The sequence below is a fragment of the Drosophila hydei genome, unplaced genomic scaffold (genome assembly GCF_003285905.1).
Source record: "Drosophila hydei strain 15085-1641.00,03,60 unplaced genomic scaffold, DhydRS2 tig00008114-arrow-pilon, whole genome shotgun sequence".
NCBI lineage: Eukaryota > Metazoa > Arthropoda > Insecta > Diptera > Drosophilidae > Drosophila > Drosophila hydei.
In genome coordinates this window covers 4771058-4788452 of record NW_022045827.1, presented here as the reverse complement: position 1 = coordinate 4788452, position 17395 = coordinate 4771058, and the positions used below count along the sequence as shown (strand labels likewise).

The 17395-nt window shown below is 36.3% G+C and overlaps 1 protein-coding gene across 13 annotated transcripts in view; it reads left to right on the top strand.

The window, feature by feature from the left end:
* LOC111599449 (nesprin-1) overlaps positions 1-17395 on the top strand; it is a 130831-nt gene that overhangs the window by 25543 nt on the left and 87893 nt on the right. For all 13 annotated transcript variants that reach the window (XM_030224349.1, XM_030224350.1, XM_030224347.1 and 10 more), the window contains 5 exons: positions 6530-6591; positions 13278-13550; positions 14088-14257; positions 14323-14599; positions 14672-17278. In XM_030224349.1, the coding sequence (XP_030080209.1) occupies positions 6530-6591; positions 13278-13550; positions 14088-14257; positions 14323-14599; positions 14672-17278 (3389 nt within the window). The remainder of the gene's footprint in view (positions 1-6529; positions 6592-13277; positions 13551-14087; positions 14258-14322; positions 14600-14671; positions 17279-17395) is intronic.

Genomic DNA, 17395 nt, shown 5'->3' with positions numbered 1-17395 from the left:
CTGTCAAAAGCCCAGAACGATCAGCAGCCGTACAACTGTCCGTTCGTCTGTCAGTCAGTCTCTCTGTCCCTCTGTCTGTTTGTCTCTGTGAGATCATCGTGTTGAATTATTTATTTATTGATGCTGCTTGTTGCTGTTGCTGTCAGTATCAATATTTATTGTGTACTGGTCTATAGATTTAGCTATAGCTTTTTAATTGATGCCTAAAATGTGGTTGCGACAACTCGAGAGCGAGAGCGATTGCGAGTGCGAGAAGTTGGCGCCCCACCGAGTGTTTGTTTGTTATTGAAATTCGAACAGCGATTTGTAATTTAAGAAGCGAAACAAGTTTATCAAAGTGAATTTTTCTCAAGTCCACATCATTCACTGTTGTCGCACTTAACTCAAGTTTTTTTGATTTTCCAAGCAAACGCAACTTAACCTGAAAAACATTTGGCTGAAAATCTTCTTCAAAGCGAAAAGACACCCACATAAAAGTGGGCTAAGTCGGGCAGCTGTTGGACATGTGGCATAGAGAATTATGGTGGGTTGTTGTTCTTTAAAGAACCTCATCAAGATAAGTATGCAAAAACTGTGCTTGTTACCCATTTCGGCTCATCGTGGGCTGTCGTTTGAAATCTTTTTATGGCGTGGTTCTTCTCTCTGTGAGGTTTACCAAATGCGAGAGCAACATAAAGTCTTTTTGCGGGTACCGAGTGCTTAATCATTTATTTGCGCTTGCCCTGGCTATCTGCTGGCTTTAGTGAATGATATTAATAGAATAAATAAATAAATTTTAGTATATATATATATAAATATATTTATATATCTATACCTTAAAGACATGACGCAATTCATAACGCGTGTGTTTATCTAATAGATACAATTTATGACATGCCACCAGAAATGTTGGGGATATGTGAATGAAGCGAAGCCCTGCTAGCAACCTGCGAAAAACGTATTCAAGCGTAAAATATTTCATCCGAGTTGTTCAGTAAATTGCAACAATGAACGTATCTTTAATCGCATAAATTCTTAATTTGTCGATCGCTTGTCGCCCACAGGTGTATGCACACCTCAGCGAGCTCATCGAGCGTAAATAAAGTTCAAAAGCGAATTTTAACACTTGATATAAAAGTATTCAGTGTCTGTCTACTGTCTACTATATATATCATATTTTTTAGACATATGCTTAAGTTAAAGATACTATATCTTAAGTGCAAAGATACTATAGAAATATATATTGTATAGTAAAAATTTTGAAAGCCTCAAGACATTTTAGAAATCTTAAATTTTATATACATTTTTCTCTAGGTATGGGATATAGTTATTTTTCATATCATATATATTTTAGTAATATTGCAAAAAATAAACTGATATAAATTTAGCTACTTATATCAATCTATGTAAATAAGTTTATGGACATACAAATTCTTTTGTGAAAGTCAACGACATGATATGAAAGTATAAATGTGTTATAAAATGAGACGAAGAGAGACAGAGAGAGAGAGAAAATGCAATGTTTCTGTAGCCATTTTTTCCAATTATTTGCCTTAAAATTTCTTAGGAAAAACGTGTATACACCTATGTATATATTGCTATTAGACAGTTATATGATATAATGACACCTATTTCATCTTTAGCTGGTTCTGTCTGCAGATTATTGAGGGGCGTAGTAAGCCATATTCCAGATATGAGAGTACCTCAGCTTAAGCTAAAAATTTACTTTCCATGTCATTTCTTTTGAAGGGGATACAATAGTAATTTCATTATTAAGAATTTCTAAATACTTCATATTACTAATAATAAGAAAATTGATAATAATAGTTAAAATAAGAAATCGATTTCTAAACTCAAATACATACAGTATATACATATATACTATGATAGACTTGTAGCTAATAGATGACACTGTATAGAAACAGAAAATACAACAAAAGTTATTAATGTATATATATATCTATATACTTATATACATGTAATACTAAAAATTTCCATATAGCAACAAACTAAAGCACGAAGAGAGAAACTTGCAGCCCGCAATGCTTTAAAGCAAATAAACAATTATTTATAGCCACGGAAATGCTAGTACACACTCCCATCTATAACATTTCCGTTAGCATATGGTTAATCTCTAGCTATGTGCTATATCACATACCAATCGAATGCCCCTAAGTACCCGTGGGGTTGCCACGCATTTACAACATGTTCGGCCTCGTTTTGTTTATGCAAATGCGATCGAATTTTTTTTTCAATTTTTTGGCTGGGGAAAGCCAAACAATTTTGGGAGCTTTGCATAAACGTAAATAAACTATTTTTACACATTATTTGCACAATTGTGTTTTTTCTTCTTTTCTTTGCTTTTCGTATTTGTAATTTCTTTTACACACACAATTTTTTGTTGTGTGTGCAACAACGAGGCCAACTTCAAACTTTTACTAACTGTTTCTGCAGTTTGACTTTTGTTCTGGCTTTTTAAAGGTGATTTTTTCACGCTTAATAAATTTGGTAAAAAGTTTGAAAATTGTTTTCAGCTTTCAACTTTTATATACCTATATACATATATCTTTTCATTTGAACGCCATTTAACTGCGTAGAGTTTTGCCTATTAAAGACGCAAAAAAATAATAATCAGCAACTGAATCATTATAATTATGATCATTAACTTACTGACTGAGTGAGCCATCGAGAAAAAAACGTAAAAATCTACAAAAAAAATACTGTTGCTCTTTGTTTTTTTCGTTTTGTTTGGTTTTTGTTAATTTTGAATAATTTATGTTGGTTTGGTCTTTGACTCTGCCTCAGGGTTTTTCTTTCTGTCTTTCCGTTGGGCTTTGGCAGCTTTTTGTTTCTGTCGAGTTTGAAATTGAAATTTACAAGATATCGAACAGTCATTCAACCTAAACGTTTGTATTCTATATAGGGCTTAACCTAGTTGGCTTCATTCATTGTTTTAGAATTGTTGATTGATTTAATAGAAAAATGAAAAAATTTCTTTTGCTTGTAATATCATTTAATAATACTATCTTTAATTTTATTTTGTTGCTTTTATTTTTTACGAAATTTGATTTTAGTTTAACAATTATAATTTTATTAATATTTAATTATAGTTTTAATAAGGTTTTCTTATTTTTTTTGTTTAAGTCACGTTTAGAAACAATTATTCTAGCTAACAAATTTTATAGAATATATATTTGTGTACTTCAAAATTGAGAGCAAAAAACGTTAAGTGGAAACCGTCCTAGATATTTCTAATATATATATATATATATATATATATATATATATATATATATATATATATATATATATATATATATATATATATACATATGTCTCATTATATGTGATTAGATAACTGATATATAGCAAGCCATAAAATATAAAGTTCAGGCACTTGACATTAATCTAGTTTAGATTGATGAAGTTGAGTGGCTTAAGCTGAAGCGATTTGTGTTACTTTTTTATATCTATGTTATCTATATCTTTCTCTCTCTTTCTCTCCTCTCAATTTCTCACTCTCTCTCTTTCTATCTCTGTGTCTCTTCTCTCTCGCTCTCCTTCTTACTTTCTCATTATTCTCTTTGAAATCGGAAGCTCTTAAAATTGAAATTTTTTACTAAGTATTAATGTACCAATATATAAGCACACATTATCAACTAGGGTATTTAATTTTCGTTGTTCTATTGATAAGTATTTCTATTTGTTATTTCGAATGTGGGTTTAATTTGGTGTTATCTGGAATTCGGTTTTCAAGTTCATTTTGTTTGCCATATCTTGGCAGCAATTAGCGAAAGTATTTGCTGATTGCAAATATTTATAATGAAAACACGAATTCTAACTAAGCAATAGAACAAGCCAAATCAAATTAACCAATAATTATATTTATAGAATCGAATACATATATGCCTATATATATATTTATATGTACGTTCAATTGTTAACTAGTTTTGAATTGAGAAAAAGAAAAAACACATCAAGTAAATGCCGATAAAAGCAATAACCAGATTTGATTTTGGCCGCCTTTAATTTATTCCCATTGCGTCGTTTTTTTTTCATTTTTGATGCCTCAAATTTCAGGTTTAATTAATTTGCAAGACGAGTAGGTAGCAAAGCAAACGTTTTGGCCAAAACAACTTTAATTTGGACAAAACAATTTAGTGACCATCAGAAACAGATATACATACATCTACACATATATATATGGATATATATATAGTTGTATATATGCCTGTTAATATGCCAAAACGTGCTGAAAGCTGAAAGACACATTCGGTTTGAGCACTATTAAAGGGGATTAGAGTTTAGCGTTTCCCACTCGATTTTTTAAAGCAAATAATTAGCATTAGACATTAACATTAAAATTGGTCGTTTTTGTTTTTGAACAACTTTTTAGAATATACGAGGTCTGTACAAAAAGTTTTACAAATTTATGGTTATATTTGTGATAATTATTTGCTAGGGTTAAGGTTGGCCAAAATTTTATAGAGATTCAATGCTCCACTTTTTGGTATATCCAAAAATCGAAGATGAACCAAATCACGTTCAAATAAAACAGCTAAAATTTACTGAACATTCGTAAAGGCCAAACTTGGGGCTTGGGTAAGATTTATATGTAGCATCATAAAGCTTAATTGAATAAGCCTCAATAACCAACTCAATATTTTTTGAACAGATCTCGTCTTTGTAAATAAATTTTGTCTTGGCCCATTTAATAAATAATATATTAGTCTCTTAGGAACTGTAAAAATACTTCGCAGCCATTAGAAATTGCTTAAATGTGCTGCACATCAATTTTTGAGACAACATTTCAAATATTTTACCTTGCCTCAAGTTCATTTTAATTTATATATTGTGTTTGAAAATGTTGCAATTTCACTGCTCAATGCTTATACAATATGGCATAGATCTTGTGTCTGATATATATATTAATGAAAAATCTTGTCTTGCTTAGCTGTTGTTGCTTGCAAATTGCTCAACCTTGAACTAATTTCTATTTAAATAATCTTTTGCCAGGCTCTCTCTGCAAATGTGCCAGAAAATTGCGTCACACGCGCAACAAATAAAAAAAATATTTAAAAATTATAAAAAATTAATTTCTTCTGATTTCCATTGTAAACATTTAACATGCAATGCAAATTACGGCAGCAATTAGCTAACATCAGACATTTGAGTGCTAAAAGTCTGTCAAATAGTGCGATATTTATTTATTTATTTTGTGTAATGTTTTATATGGACCACATTCTATTTGTCTATGAATTGTTCAGAAATTTTCCATTTTGAAAAATTGCTTCAAATCTATTTTCGGTGCATATTATAGACATGCGTTTTGGCCACTCGCCAGCTAAGACAGTGCGTGGTCATCATATGTCATCTTTTTTGTTTTTTATTTTGTATGCTGCATAGAAATGTGGTTTGGGCGGAATGAGGATTATGGTAATGCTTGGACAGCTGCCGCCTTATGACAGCCGCGCGAAGTCTTCGTAGCTGCACTCCAACTGAAATGAATCACAAAGCATTTAGCATTTAGACTTTTTTGTATAATTATTTACACATTGCTGTTCGTTAATGAATTGTTTATAATTTATATGAAATTTTCAAAATGAAAGTAATCAAAAAACAAATGCTGTTTATGTTAACAAATTGCGTGCGCACAAAGCAAAAGGTTAATAACATTTGAAGTAATTATTATCGAGATGAATCGTAGGTATATACAGCTTACCAATAATGTCTGCAGAAACTGTTTATAGAGCCAAAGTGAAATGAATACAATTTTAATTATTTATTCAAAATATAATTTCAGTATGTTAGTTAGCTCAAGAGTTGCAACTTATAAGGTTATTAGAGCTTTTAAGTTACTGCTGTACGAAAACATTTATATAGTTTATGTATATATGTAGGCTGACTTAACAATACAATTTTAGATAACTATATTTTGGTACTAGCTTAGTAAACAAGTCGATTTTAATCTAACATCTCAAAGATGTTTTCAAATGATTTTAGTTTTGAGTGAAATTAAGTTGTAGCTACATTTTCCTTGAAGCTTAAAGTTCTGCCAGCATAGCCAGGTTATCTCTATCTATAATAGTTTCAAAGAAAAAGTCAAAAATAAATTAATGTCTCGAAAGTTGATATTTTATTGGCATTTCTTGTCCTATTGTTCTTACTTGGTCACCCTCCATTTAACTAACTATACACTATAAAATATCTAGTATCTACATTTTGTTAAACATGATGTCATCCGGCTTTGAGTCTCATTCTAAAATTTCACTGATAATTCAATTAATGCAAACATTAGCTACAAGCGTCGGCAACACATAAAGCCAAGATACACAGAGAGTGAGTGGAAGAGAGAGGGGGAGAGGGGAAAAGGTATCTGCTTACTAGGAAATGTATCTTATCTTTTGTTTTTCGTTTATCAGGCAACTTGTTGTTGTCGCCTTCTGCGACAATCGACAGTTTGTTGCTTGTCTTACATTTAATTACAAATTGCATTGAAACTGTTTGTACACAATTTTCTTATGTTTTCTTTACGACATTCTCATTGCAGAGGAGCAAGAACGTGTGCAGAAGAAGACATTCACTAATTGGATTAATTCATACCTATCGAAGGTGAGTTTCTGTGTCTCTCTCAATGTCTTCGTATCAGCTTAATCGATGCGAAACACAATTTTTATCTACATTCTCTGGCCGTGAGATTTGCATATCGATTGCGCATTAGTCAAGACGACAAAAAAAAACAAAACGTGCGAAATCGTGACATGGCCCTGAAATATAGTTCGTGTTTTTTTTATTTTTGCAAAAAATGAATTGCGTGCTAAATTTTTAATTAATAAATGAAATGATTTCAGTCCGGTTTGAACGTGGACAAATTCCCAAGTGATCAGCGCCAAGTGCAGTTAGAACTGCAGCCGTCTTCTAGCCCACTTTCACCTTGCTAACAGACGTATATGTGTATCCTTTCTAATTTAAACACCTCACAGCGCCAATTTGGCCAACCATTCCATTCACTCTGATAATTGCCAAGACATTTCAGTCAATTTACAGCTGACAACCAAGAGGCGTTTACAGTTAGCTGGTGTCGCATGCATCTTGGACTGGAAACAGTTGTGTGATATAATATATTGAGATAGTAGTTGAGGTTTTAAAGAACATATATAATATAGTGGAGTGATGGCTTGAGTTTCTGCTTGATATTGGCTTTAGTCAAACCTAAAAGATAAAAAAATGAGTAAATAAATTAAGACATTTTTTGTCATTTATTATTTGAGCTTAGCAGCTGATCGGAATGCGTATATATATACATATATATGAAACAGAAAGGCATTGTCAACACGCCCATTTTTAAACACTTCATTAAACATTTTTAAAATAATTTTTACAGCCTTCTCGTAGCTTTTATTAGACATGACACAGCGCATTGATGCATTCATGATATTATGACTGCAATAATTTTTAAAAATAATTGCAAAAAAAATAAATATGTACGGCAAACTCGTTGAAAGTCCACAAACAGTTATTATATTAGCTAGTGTGTTAAATAATATATTTTTTGGCATTGTCATTGCCTGGGCGAACCATAAAATTTAAATTTTTAAATTTTTAAATTTTTATTGGCAATTTTTATTAAAAACCTATGCTATATAAAGTTTTTTTCTCGCACCCAATGGTCGTGGATATATATATATTGAAGCATATTCTCGATCTAGGGACTATAGAACTTGAGACTGGAATCTATACTCGTGTACATATATATATCGAGAATATGCTTTAAATTGCAAGTCTCCAACTTCAGACAGATGGACAGCAAGAGAAACACTGTGCTAAACCAATATACTCTTTTCACCTTGCGAACGAGTATAACTGGAAAATATAATGAGTTAGTATAGCATTTCGAGTCGACGTCCTGCCTTGAGAAACGATACTAAGCCTTGTTTTGCACGTCTCTAAAACCGGACTTTCGTTTATACTTTGCCTTATTATTCATTAAATATTTTATACATGAATTTACACAATTTAAAACTTAAATTTAAAATTTGATATCTCCAAACACAAAATACATGTATATTTTAAATTTTAAGACAAATTTGGAATTTACCAAAAAGTTTTTAGTCAAACAGCATTTTTAGGCCCATTTATATTTATGCTTTTCTACAAAAGATTTGTAATTTGAGTCAAATCAAATAAAAATGAAACTATTTTGCTGCTTAGAATTCCACTCAGAGTATAAAGTCAAGTTGGCTTTACAGGTTCTAATCGGCGACTCGCCTTAGCCTGTTTACAGCCTGGGCTTAATACCTGTTCTTAGCCGTTCATCTAACGAGCCTTAATGACAGCGCAAACTTGTATTTGTTTCAATGTTAGCAGTCGCTCAACAAATTAAAAGTGAAATACACTGCACTACACACACCCACAATAATGACAACAGCAAAAAAAAAATTGAGTTAAAGCGAATCATGCTCGTGCCTGGCTATTGAGCTGTCAGCCGGAGGGTAAAAGACGGCGGGATTCATGCCGAAATATGCGACAGGCGTGTGATGCTGGCTGTTGTTATTGTTGAATTAGTTAATAAATTTTAATCAAATTCCGTGAACAAAGAGCACAGTGCGTATTCGGGTCGTCAACTGAATGGAATGAATAACTGACTGACTGACTGACTGACTGACTGACTGAGTGTGAGAGTGAATGACGTAACTGGTTCACCTTGAACCGAAATAGTTACTCAAAAAACTTGAATTTGGCTTGGAATACGCCCATTTTGAGGCATTGTCTACAATTTGTTTGAATGACAGAAGAAGTACTAACTAATATCTAGCAGCTACACGGATGTACACACGCTGTTAGGCGCAAATTGACGGACGCTCCATAGCATATACAAATTTAATAAATTACTTTTAGTTAGCACGTCGACAATAGGCAACATTCTGTCTAGCTATCGACAATTTCATGTTTTACTCTCGATGAAATGTGCTAATGAATTGTTGTTGTGCAATTGCAAAAAAACTCATATGAAAAGAGTTAAGAAAACATTGAAGAAATCGTAGTTGTTTTTTGCATACTAAATGAATCATTTGCATATTGCATAACGGACTCAGCTCAACAGCTCTGCAATTGGCTGAAATATGACTTCAATCAATGATCTCATGAACTACCCACGCCTCATTTTTTTAAAGGTTTCCCCATTTCCTTGACACGTCTGCAATAATTTTAAGTGTTGTCAAGTTTTTAGCTTGAAAAAATGTAGCTAGTTGAGGCATGACAAAATTTTGGCTTCTTAACAGCTAAATTGCAAGTCGATTGAAAAGGCTTTGATTGAAATACATGTTGTCTAGGTTTATTTGAATGCCAAACTAAATTGACTTCGTTTTGTAATGAAATTTTTAATTCTATGTTTCAATATAGAAATAGCTAAACAAATTTGTCTATCTGGAAGGTCTGGAATTCTATTTAGCTGTCAGTAAAAGGGCTTGAAATATATTTTAAATTACTAGAAATTAATTTTAAAAATTGCATCATAGTATAAATAGTAAAAACAACAAATTAGGAGCCTTATTGCTGTCATCAAATGATTAAAAAAGAAATCAAAATAATTTTATTCATTCATTCATTCAGAACTTAATATGGGCTTGGTTTGCTTGTAGTAATGAGGCATCTCTATTTCCTTAGCTAAACTAAACAAACAGTTGTGTTTATACTGGAAGATACTAAAAGATAGATTAACATACGATTTTCATGCCATAAAAGTTAGTTTTAATAGTCCAAGCATTGATTATGCTGAGAGACATTCAAATTGACTCGACTCAACTCCTGGACCAAATGTTTTATATATGACTTATGGCCTGTGGCACAGACTTTCGTTGATTTTGTCCATGTCAACTGACTCATAGCGTGCTTATAGGCATAAGTAAAGATAAATTACTCTAAGCTGATTATACTTGTAGATATTCATCAGTTTACTGAACTTTTCCACGTTGCATAGTTATTTTATATAAGCTTCTTCTGGCTACAATATTAATAATTTCGACCTCTCCCGAATATATAGAGACTTGATACATGTTTTCTGCATACAGTAGAAAAGTTCGTATGTTTTTTGGCTACTTTTGAATGGCGATTGCCCGCTGGCTAGCCAACAGGCTGGATGAAAGGAAAGGTCATTTGCTCAACACTGGCTATATGTATCTGCGACTCCTTTTATTGCCAGTCACTTTGTCGAGTTGAGCGCTTTACGACTATGGTCGGCTCTCCGGCTGCGCCTTATCGAGAGCTTGCAATGCCCGCAATGGCATTTGGGGCCAGAAGAACTGGTTTTTATGGCCGGCCGGCAAAATGTTGTAGTACATGTGCTCAAGCGCAAGAGATACACGAAAACGAAATGCCGGCTCACGTCTGCAGATTGAAGTTGTATTAAAAGATAACACATTAGAGACCAAAGCAAACGTATCTCCCGCTCTCTATGTGGAGTGCCTTACGGAAAAGTGCATTAAATCAACGCTCGCTAGCCCGAAAGTAAGTCAGTGGGCGTTGCATATTGTTGCGTGGGCTGCGAATGGATTGTGAATTGTGGATTGTGTTGTGCGGGCATTAATGGCAGCAGCTGCCACTGGTGCCAAGCCAAGCCAAGACTGTCCGGGCCACACATGCAACGGAACTGTTGCCGTTGTCATTAATGCAGCATTGTTGCTCGACTCAGCTCCCAGCACAATTTTTTTTTTTCATTCGGTTCTCTTTATAGGCCAACGCATGTCTGGCTATGAGCTTGGCTAGCACGTAGCCAGCTCTTGAGCATTTTGCATGCTTTGAACCACACTCGGTCCATGTTGCCATTGGGCTTTGAGGAATTTCTCGCATTGGCAAATTCCATGAACGTCTTAGGTGCGTGCCTACCTTCCAGTTGACTTTAAGTTATTCTTAGAAGCAACGCACTGCAGACAATTGCAAAGAATCGCAGAGCAAACAACAGCCAAGAATGGTTTGTCTACCAATACGCCAAAGCTCTTGACTCTGCTAGATGTTATCTATTTATATTCTGCCAAGCTTCAGACTGGTAAACAAAATAAGTAAGAGGCTTGCGACATCTATTTTTATGCGAGAATTTACATGACGATATGTGTCTGAAAGATATATAATGCCAATCAAGACACGTTATAAATTCAAGCCACTGCTTATGTATGTGTTATGTTTCTGCTGATTTTACTTATCTGTTAACAAATTTATTTTTTTAAATAATTTTAAATATGCATTTTTATTTAGCTTTAGATTTCAATTTGAATTTCATCCAGATTCCACTTAAAAAGCTGCAATGTCTGAAAAGGATTTGCAGAGTTTTCCAAGTTGAGTCAATTAAAACAAGAATGCCGGCAGTGCCTGACTAAAATATACCTTGAACATTATATATTTATACAAATGAGTCTTTACTCAGTTAATATTTTTTCCACCCTTTTTTAATTTAAAATGTAGAAGTTTTTGTAATTTCTTCACTGAATTCCATCTAGGTTCTAGTTAAGATTTTATTTTACAATAATTCTATAGATTTCAATACAGATATATCCCTGTACTACTAAGAACTTATATTTTATTCAACAAATTTCCACACATTTTATACAATTAAATGTGGAAAAAGTTCATCATAAACGTTAATTAAGAATTTTATTCTTGCTAATTTACTAATTAAATTGATTTCAATTGTTATACAAAACTTAAATGAAAATCCATCCAGATATTGCCACTTTTAATACGAACTTCTCACAATACAATAAATATGAAGAATCAACAAAAATTGTAAATATCAGCATAAGCAAAAGTTGGCAACAAACAAACTTGACAAGACAAAAAGCTGTTATAAAAGTTTGACTCGATTGCCAGACAACACCATAAATTGTGCTGAGAAGTGCAAAGAGAGGCGTTATTGCTGCGAAACAAGCGGAAATACAGAAATTGAATTCGCATTGTAAGTAGCATAGTTTCTTGAATAGTTGCAACAACTTTCCGGCCAGGCCAACGCGAAATAGACAAAACTTTTGCCGTCATTTGCATGTCCGCAACAGTTGAGGCCAAGTTTTCACAAACTATTTGGCTCAACTCTTATGCGCGCGGCTCAATTAAATTGTAAACTCAAATGATAATGGCTGTTCGGTCATGATTTCTTTGGTCGTTGCCATTTCCGTCGTAATGCCATTAACTTAAATTGCAATCTGTGCGGTGAATCCGGCTTAAATGGTCGCGCGTGCCACTCGACAATTTGTCGGGCAAGGCAAGAGCCAACCAAATTAGCGCCGCGCACAGATCTATCAACTTAAATTAATTTAATGTGATTTACGTTAATTATTTAGCTACATTTTAGGCATATCTTGACGACAAATTCGTCTGCTGCAATTGATTAATTACACGCAAAGGCGAAAATGTTTTAAGTATTTGGCGCTTCATAAATTATATTGATTGAATCATGCATTGCATGGCATACGCAACTCGTATATATATATATAGCATATATACCTCTTTATATATGTTTCTGTATATTCATTATGCACTTAGTTAATGTGCTCATAAAAAGCCCATTAAATGTTGCAGCAAATGGCACTTCAAAGTCGGCGTTGACGTCTGTCCATTACGCTTTAATACTTATTAAACAATGCATTTATGTGTTCACTTATATATATATATATATACGAACTCATATATAACGCATATAACATTTTAGAATACAGCCGTATTTAAAGTTCAGTTTAATGAACTTTTTTTAAAGCTCACATTGATGCAATTATTGAAATATATTTAAAATTTTTAATATTGTTATGCAAACAATTATTTCGTGTAGCTTTTCCATTCTGTTATATTTAAGTAATATCAAATAATTTAAGAAAAATATTTATAAAATTCTGAATACATTTTTTTTTTTAATTTTTAATAGATTAAAATTTGACTTTTTAGCCTCAGCTAGAAAAAGTTAGATATTTGTATAGCATTAATTAGTGAAATCAATTTGAGTTTAATGTATTTTAAGACTCGCAGTCGGTTGGCACAAAAGGATTATATAAAGGCATACATTTTAGGAAAGATATTTTAGAGATTGTATATATTCACTGTGGATACCTCCACAGGTTTCTATGATATCAAATAGTTTAAAATTTTTTAGAAAATAAAATTCGTTGTAAAATACATTGAAATCTAAGAAAAAGCTTAGTATAATTTCTCTAGAATGTTTTTATTACTTTTAAAAAATAGAAATAAATATATATAAAATCTGAATAAAATACATATAAAAATAATATTAAAAAATTAATAAATTCTCACTTTTTCAGCGTGTTCCACCGCTTCGTATTGATGATTTAATCAATGATTTACGTGATGGCACAAAACTCATCGCACTGCTCGAAGTGCTGTCCGGCGAACGTTTGCCCGTGGAGAAGGGCCGCGTCCTGAGACGTCCACATTTCCTTAGCAATGCGAATACGGCCTTGCAATTCTTAGCCAGCAAGCGCATCAAATTGGTCAATATTAATCCCGCAGATCTGGTGGATGGGAGACCACCAGTTGTGTTGGGTCTGATATGGACGATCATATTGTACTTCCAGGTGAGCATTTGCATACTATAAGCCAACACACCTCACACTACAAGGTGCACAGTTTTTTTTTCACGAAAAAATTGAAGCACTCGAACAAAAAGAACAACAACAACAACTAATTGGTTGCTAGCGGTACACTTTGTCACCCCTAATTTCGACCACCAACTTATGAAGCACCAAATAGCTACTCACAATGCCAATTATATGAATGTAATTAACCCTCTATATCTTCTTTTTTGTATTTTATTGAAAAAAAAAAAAACATTGAAAAAAAATATTAATAAAATCTAACAAAAAACAAGCTTCGTAAAAAGAGGCGGAAAAACTTAGTTGTAGTTATAAATTATGCGCCAAAGGTAGGTTGAAATCGTTGTAAACAGTTGTTGGTGTGTTGTCCATGCGTAACTCTCTCATTTTCGATAATTAAGTTCTTAAGTTGGTAGTCTCGATCGTAAAAGCACTCAAACTTAACTTATGATTTGATCATTCAGTGTCGCTGATGCCTCTATTAAGTATGTCTCTCTCTAATATCAAATACTTTCACAGATCGAGGAGAATAGCCGCAACCTAGAATATTTGGGTCATGGTATTGGCGGTTCGGTTAGCTCACTCGACAGTGTTGGCAATCATAAGGCTGGCGGTGATCTGAGAGCTGAGAAGTGGAAGCAAGGTGCCAAGAAAACGCTACTCAATTGGGTAACAAACGCCTTGCCAAAGTGAGTACCAGACTCAAAGTGCGATTATCGTTCGTAATTTAATGCTTTGCGATCTTCCTTTGCAGAGACAGTGGTGTAGAGGTTAAGGATTTCGGCGCTAGCTGGAGAGATGGCGTCGCTTTCCTCGCACTTATCGATGCAATTAAAGCGAATCTGGTTAATTTAGCTGAGCTAAAGAAGACCAGCAATCGTCAGCGTTTGGAAACGGCTTTCGATGTGGCCGAAAGCAAATTGGGCATTGCCAAAATATTAGACGCTGAGGATGTGGACGTACCCAAACCGGACGAGAAGAGTATAATGACATATGTGGCGCAATTCTTGCACAAGTATCCTGAACCAAAGGTGTGTATAAAAGTGAAATGAAATTTACTTAAATATATATCAAAATAATAAATAAAAATGTTTTATTTTCAGGGTGCATCCCGCGACGAGTCGCATGTGCAACAAGAAGTGGATGAATTGCGTCGTTTCCTATTGGAAAAGACCACCGAATATGAGCCGATGGTCATGATGAGTTCGTTCCCACGTGATTTCAGTGAATATCTGCTAGCGCGTTCTGAAGTCGACGCACACTTGCCTGCCTACAACCGGCTCAAGCAACTGATCGAGAGTCAGAGCGGTTTTCTGCAGGTCTCACGTCAGTCGTGGGATGAAATTAACGAGCTGTGGCAGCGTCTACAATACCAGATGATGTACTGGCTCTGGCTATTGGACGCCGAGCTGCCCGGCGATTTTGGTGCTGTGGGCAAATGGCTGGCCGAGGCCGAGAAATTGCTCATGGACAACGATATACCCAATGCGATGAATGAGGAAACAGCCGCTGTGATCAGTAGAAAGCTGGAGGAGCACAAGCTGTTCTTTGCCAATCTGCCACGCATTGTGGCCATGTTCGACAATGTCAAGCGCTCGCCGCTGGCCCAACAGGTGCCACTCGAGCAGCTGCGCAACATGGAACGACGTCTGCAGGAAGTGGGCCCCAAGGCCGCCGAGCGCAGAATCCGTTTGAAATTCCTCGAGCACAAGTGTTGCCTGATTGCCTTCCTCAATTTGGTGGAGAATAAAATGCGTGCCTGGACCGGCAAGTACGGGCACGAGGAGAAGGTCGCTCAACAGCTGGAACAGTATAAGAACTTTGTCTCACGCAACAAGATATTCCAGGAGTTCCAGAAGGCCTTCGTCGATATGCAACAAGTGGTCGAGGAGTACAAGCGTGAGGGCAATGTTGCCCGCAAGGACATCAATGAGATTGATCGCTTCATGTATGAAACCGAGGAGCGCTGGAAGCGTGTCTCCATGGAGCTAAAATGCTGTCAAAATTCCCTCGAGGAAGTTGTGAATTGCTGGCGCAACTGGAATCAATTGGCGCCCAGCTGCGAGGAATGGCTGCTGCTGGCCGAACAGAAGCTGAATCAGAGCGAAGACGATCGCTTGGAATTCTTCCAGGATATAACCGTGTGGAAGGATAAATTCGATGCTTTGGCCAATGCCGCAAACTATTTGATTGCCTCCTGTGACGAGCCCATCGCCCAGCAGCTGCGTCAACGCCATGGCGCCCTAGCTGAGCGCTTCGAGCGTCTGTTCGCCAACACCAAGCAGTATATGCATGCTGGCGATATCATACGCTCTCGCCAGGAGTACAAATCTGGCATTGAGAAGCTCTCCAAGTGGCTGCGCGGCGCCGAGAGCGTGCTGGACCAGCGTCAGGTGCTGGGCAATAGCGAGCAAATACGCCGCTATGGCGAGCAGCTGCAGCAGCTGGCCAGCGAAATCGATGACAACGAGGAGCTGTTTAAGACCATCAGCCGCACCTTCCAGTCGCTTATACAGGATCTGTCCCGCGACGAGGTCGATAAAATGATGAAGCTGCTCAAGCAGGAGAAGGAATCGCTGGTGCGCATACGCGCCCAAATGCCTGCCAAGCTGCATCTGTTCCATCAGCTGCAGATCCAGCAGGAATCGCTGGAGGCGGGCCAAAAGGAAATCCATCAATGGCTAAACGAAGCCGAACAGCTGCTGGGCACACACAACCTAGCCGGCGGACGTGAGTCCATCAATGAGCAGCTGCACAAGCACAAGACCTACTTCTCGCGCACCGTCTACTATCGCTCCATGCTGGAGAGCAAGAACAAAGTGTTCCAGAATTTGGTTAAGGCTGTCTCAGCCGATGATAAAATCGATACGGCCCCAGCTGCGCAGCAGATGCAGCAGCTGAACGAACGCTTCAACTATGTCATCCAGAATGCGGGCAAATGGGAGCAGCGCTTGGACGATGCGGCCGGTGGCTGGATCAACTTCAAGGATAACGAACGTGTGGTCAATGAATGGCTAACACAGGCCGAGTCGATGCTTGTGGAGAAGCACATTGAGTCCAAGACAACAATTGAAACGCAAAAATATTTCTTCGAGCAAGTCAACGATCGCTGGATGAATGATCTGGTGCAATCGGCCCAGCAGCTATTGAGCACAATACCCAGCCAGGAGCAACCGGCTGTGGTGCAAAGCGTCGAGCAGCTGCAGTCACGCTGGAAGAATGTGCTTGCCCAGGCGCCATTGCATCTGCTCAAGCTGGAGTTCCGTCTCGATGAGAATGCGTTCTATCAATCACTGAAGGATGTCGAAAAGGAGCTGCAGCTGGAGCAGCAGGCTCTCAATCGCAACGAGGATGTCGACTCCATCTTGCAACGTAATCAGCAATTCTTGGTGCAACAGGACGCTGTGCCACGCTTGGAGAAATGCCTGCAGAATATGCAGCGCTTGGCACAGGCGCACAGGCAACAGCAGCCCGGCGACATTAGCCTGGATCAGGCCTACGATAATGCTAAGGCCCAGTGGCAAGTGATGTCCAATAAATTGGCTAATATGCGCCAGACATTGCAGCAAATACCAGCCCAATGGCAGGGCTATCATCTGAAGTTCAACGAGATGATCAACTGGATGAACAGCGTTGATCAGAGCCTTAAGAACATCGTCAATGAGGTCAACACCATGGAGGAGTTTGAAAAGGAGAAGGTCGTTTTCCAGGTGAGTTAACTGCTAATCCATATCAAATGCTAGAAACGTATTTCACTTGCCAACATTTATTCTGCCTGCATGCAGCTGAGGGAATTAGTGGTAACTAAATTGCTTTTTGCTACAATG